Genomic DNA, 4,460 nt, shown 5'->3' on the forward strand with positions numbered 1-4,460 from the left:
ATCTAAGCATTTATTTTACTGAATCCAAAAAGACATGAAAGGGACAGGGAGAACCACGTTCGTTCATTTTAAACTAACGTAGAGAAGTGAATATTTCTTTTCTTTTTTTTTTTTTTTTTTTTTTTTTTTTTTGGACGACATATAATAAATATGATATAGCACTCAGCACTCGGTCTGTACAACTGTCCGCACTGGGGAGCATGCCGCTTTCCGATAAGAAAAAAAAAAAAAAGAAAGAAAGAAAAAAAAAAAAAAAAAAAAAAGAAAAGAAAAAAAAAAAAGTCATGAGAAAAATCAGTGCAAAGATCTCCGTTCGCCGGCACTCTCTCCGACGGGCGGGGGCGGCCCTCGGCCCTCCGCGCGGCTACGGCCGCTCCCTCAGCCCCCCGCCCGCTGCCCGCACTCCGAGTCCCGGCGGCGGGGGCTCTGCCCCCCACGTGCGCTCGTTCCACTTACGGGCTGCGCTTCGCGGCCGCGCGGTTCGAGAGTCCCCACTCTGAGCGCTCGCCGCTCTGCCGGCGGCTGCCCGGAGCCCCCGGGCTTCCCCCTCGCTGCCTTCTCCGCGGTGCTGGGGCTCGGTCGGGGACGGGGAGGGGAAGGGCTGGTGGGGAGCGCGGTGCCGTCTCACCGCGGGTGCGGGGTGCCCGGCATGGGGCTGCCCAGCGGGTTGAGAGCCGGCTGCCCGCCGGGCCCCAGCCCGTGGATGAGCACCCGCGGCACCAGAGGCCGCTGGAGCTGAGGGTGCGGTGCAGGGGGAGTCCGGTACATGCTGCTGTACATGGCCGCGGCCGCCGCGGCCGCCGTGGTGCTGTCCATGCTGCCCAGCAGGCTGGGGTGGTAGAAATAGGGCGAGGGGAACATCCTCTGCAGGGCCGAGTAGTTGCCGGCCTCGGCCAGCAGCTCCAGTCCCACCGCCGTCTGCCGCTTCCACTTGGTCCTGGGGGGGGAGCAAAGGGGCGGCTGCGGGCGGGGTCGCGGGGGGCACGGCAGGGCCCTTCCTTCCCCAGAACCCCGCACGGCCCCACACACGGACACACATACATGCGCGGCGGACAAATTAATAAACATGGCGGCCCGGCGCGGTGACATTAATGTTTTCCGACAGAATTAGGGTGGCCGCAACCGTATGTAATGAGACAGAAAATTACGGCAGCGGCGACAACCGCACGGAGCCCCCCCCACACACACCCCCTTCCAGGGACGGGCCCGCGGCCGCCCCGTCGGGGCCGCTTACCTGCGGTTCTGGTACCACGTCTTCACCTGCGTGTCGGTGAGGTTGAGCGCGGCGGCCAGGTCCATGCGGTCCTGCACGCTCAGGTACTTCTGGCGCTCGAAGCTGCGCTCCAGCTGGTTCAGCTGGTGGTCCGAGAAGGCGGTGCGCGCTTTGCGTGGCTTCTTGGCCCGCACCGGCGGGCTGTCCCGGCTGCTCGAAATCTCCCGGTCGCCCTCCTCCTTTGTGCCTGCAGCGAACCGAGGCGCGGTGAGGAGCGGGACCCGGCTCCGGCTCCAGCCCCATCCCCAACCCCGCGCCCAGCCCGTTCTCCCCGGGAACGCGCTGTATGTGCCACCCGCTGAGCTTTCGTTGTTCTTTCGCCTTCTCCCCCGTCCGCCACGACGGGACATCGATCCCTCAGCCCGAACGCTGTCTGGGGCCGCAGCGCTCCTTGATCCTCCCCGCAGGACGAACCATAATCTCCCTAATTGCCCCACTGGGGAGCGCGGGGCGCGTAGACAGCCGGGCCGGGCCATGCAGCTGCTCGGGGCGCTCGGCGCTAGCGCGGAAATAGCGAAACGGGCGGCACACGGTACTCCTGAGCCCCGCAAAAAACGGCAACGGAGCGAAAGGAGAACAACGTGGCCCGGCCCTGGCGGTTCGCAGCGCGATCCATCCCCGGGGCACAGTCCCTCCGTACTCTTTCCTCGCGCACATCGCCGCACTCAGGCACAGACCGGGGCTTTCCCGGGAGCACCAAATCCGCCCTCAAAAACTTAAATAAAATGAAATAAGGAGCGGGAGAATTTATTTTCCGTCCAGAAGCGCAGGGGAACAATTGGCCCTGCGAGAAAAGCACAAAGCCCCGGACTCTCCCTGCTCATCCCTCCGTTTGTCCGGTCGTTTAATTAAAAGTTATTTATTTGATGCTGATCGGGGGGAAGTGCTTCACCATTTCGGTTTGTTTGTTTGTTTTCCTTCCTTTCATTTATATCGAACGAACCAAAGCCGTTATGTGCTCCGTTCCTAGAAAGCCGGGCACTGATTTGTGCTCATCTGCGTTACAAATGCACGCATTTCGGCTCCAAACGCGACCCCACCACTCGGCCTATCAGCATTTAAAACTAACAAGTTTAACTACACATAAAAATAAATAAAAATAAACAACAACAACAACAAAACACATTCGTATAAAGAGGAGGACTAGCGCTGGGAGAGCAGACCAGGCTCCTTCCGATCGCGGCGGATGGCACCGAGCAGCGCAGCGCACAGCCCCGCCGCGTTCGGCCGCGCACAGCCCCGCACTCACCACACCGCCCGCACTCACCGTGGCATTTGATGTCTCCCTGCGCGTCCTCGCGCTTGTCGAGCTTGGCCTTGTCCTCCTGCTCCAGCTTCGGCCGGAAGCTCTCCGGGGCCGCGCCGCCCTCCTGCTTAGGGGTGTGATGGGGCGAGGGGACGCTGGTGCTGTAAGGCGCGCACGCCGCCAGCGGTTTGCCGTCGCCCAAAATGTCCTTAATTAAAAACGAGGAGGTGGCAGTCCGGGGGCCGGCGCCGGCCGAGCCCAGCTGGGGCGGCGGCGGCTGCGGGGGAGACGGCTGCAGGCCGGGCGGCGGCGGGTGCGGGCCGAGGTGCAGGCGGTGTGGCGGCGGAGGGAGGTTGTCGGCGGCCGCCAGGCGCGGCTCGGGGTGCTCCATGCTCACCGATACCGGCGACGACGGCGCCGTCCCCACGGTATCGATCTCGGAGCAGGGGGATGGCGTGGCCTGGCTCCGGAAATCCGCGGGCCGGCCGTCGCCGTGCGGCCGAAAGTCTCCGTTCATGACGCCGGGGCTGCCGGAGCCGCCGCCCGCCAGGATCGTGTCTATCCCGAAGCTGGAGCCACTCGGCCCCTCCATGGCGGCCCGCTAGCGGCGCGCCCGCATCCCGGGGGGCCCCGCGTCGGGGGGGGAAGGAATGCTGCCCCGAGCTCCGCGCACCTGCGGGGCCGGCAGCGGACGGGGGCACTTAGCACGGGGCCCCCGCCGGGCGCCGCATCGCCACCGGGCCGGGCAGGGTCAGGCCGAACCTCCGAAGTTTGCGGGAAGTTGTGCGGCGGGAGAGGCGCGGGCGCGGCGGAGCGGGGCGGACTCCGGCCACTGCGGCGCGCCCGCCCGTGCCGGCCGGCTCCTCTCGGCGGCGGCGACTCCCCCCGTGACGTCACGGCCGCCGCCGCCGCGACCCCCACGGGTTATTATAAACCCGGGCTTTTTCCGCCGCCGCCGCCCGCCCCCATTGGCGGCCCGCGGAGCGGGGGCTGACGCCGCGCGGGAGGCAGCCAATGAGCGGCGGCGGCGGCCGCCGTCGGTCCCGGCCCCGCCGTCCCCCTCCGCCCCGCGCTCGGCCCCGGCGTCGCGGCGCCTCCCCGTCGGGGTCCGGGCACCGGCGGGACGGGGGATGCGAGGCACAGCTTAAGAGAAGGAGGGATAAAAGAAGGGGAGAGGTGCGAGGAGGGAACTGCGGAGCGTGAGGGGAGAGGGTCCGCCGGGATTCGGAGACCGGGAAGTGCGGGAGCACGCGCTGCGGGTGCCGTCGAGGCCGCGCCGAAGGCTGGAGCGGGCCGAGCCCCGGGGGGTATCGGCAGCCCGCGTTGGCGGCGGCGGGACGTTCCCTAGTTAGATGTCAGAGTAATGGGAACTGCCAGTGACAAGGCGTCGTATTAATCCTGATTAAGTTCCGTGTCAACCTAATTAGCAGAGTAATTATAAGGTGGTAATGAATGATTCAGAGTTGTCAGAGTTACATTTTACTCCGAATTGCCGTTTCCGGACCCCCGCTGACACTCCCGTGCCCGTGGTCCCGTCCTGTCCAAGCAGCGGGAACTGCCCGGCCCCAGCCCGTCAGATGTGGCCCTAACATCCCCGAGGAGCGGGGAACGGGGCCAGGCGGAGCCAGGCGTGCTGAAGGCTCGGCTACCGCGGAGACATGGGAGAATGTTCGGGTGCAGACGGTCTCCAGGCCGCCAAGATCACGGCTGCTCACCGACGGCAGCCCCGGGGCACAGGAGGACAGAGCGGATGCGGGGCCGTTCGCTTTCCCGCTTCGTCCTGCCGGCCCCGCACCGGTAATCCCCGCCCATCTCGCGGCGCTCCCCGGTGAGCTCCGGTCTCACACCCGCTGGGCGCCAAGGCTGTTCGCGGTCTGGCTCCCACTCTTCCTGAGAAATTATCCGACGGCAGGAGACGCCTCGCAAGCAGCTCGCCCTCGA

At 65.4% G+C, this 4,460-nt stretch overlaps 1 protein-coding gene across 1 annotated transcript; it reads right to left on the reverse strand.

Annotated features, from left to right (window-relative positions):
- Positions 1-531: 531 nt before the first annotated feature.
- Positions 532-3,133, reverse strand: BARHL2 (BarH like homeobox 2). Its single transcript, XM_052666565.1, has 3 exons — positions 2,541-3,133; positions 1,235-1,460; positions 532-937 (listed from the first exon to the last, which is right to left on the reverse strand). Exons 1-3 carry the CDS (start codon positions 3,109-3,111, stop codon positions 625-627), a joined length of 1,110 nt encoding a protein of 369 aa, XP_052522525.1. The 5' UTR covers positions 3,112-3,133; the 3' UTR covers positions 532-624.
- Between the last annotated feature and the right edge of the window lie 1,327 nt (positions 3,134-4,460).

Source organism: Tympanuchus pallidicinctus, unplaced genomic scaffold, assembly GCF_026119805.1.
Source record: "Tympanuchus pallidicinctus isolate F22 unplaced genomic scaffold, pur_lepc_1.0 scaffold7, whole genome shotgun sequence".
Classification (NCBI taxonomy): domain Eukaryota; kingdom Metazoa; phylum Chordata; class Aves; order Galliformes; family Phasianidae; genus Tympanuchus; species Tympanuchus pallidicinctus.

Bases quoted from the DNA above. Each gene is read 5' to 3' on its own strand.
- BARHL2 (XM_052666565.1), bottom strand. From the start codon at position 3,111: ATGGAGGGGCCGAGTGGCTCCAGCTTCGGGATAGACACGATCCTGGCG. The intron at 1,461-2,540 runs GTGAGTGCGGGC...GGTTCGCTGCAG, and splicing joins GGGAGACATCAAATGCCACG to GCACAAAGGAGGAGGGCGAC. The intron at 938-1,234 runs GTAAGCGGCCCC...CTCCCCCCCCAG, and splicing joins ACGTGGTACCAGAACCGCAG to GACCAAGTGGAAGCGGCAGA.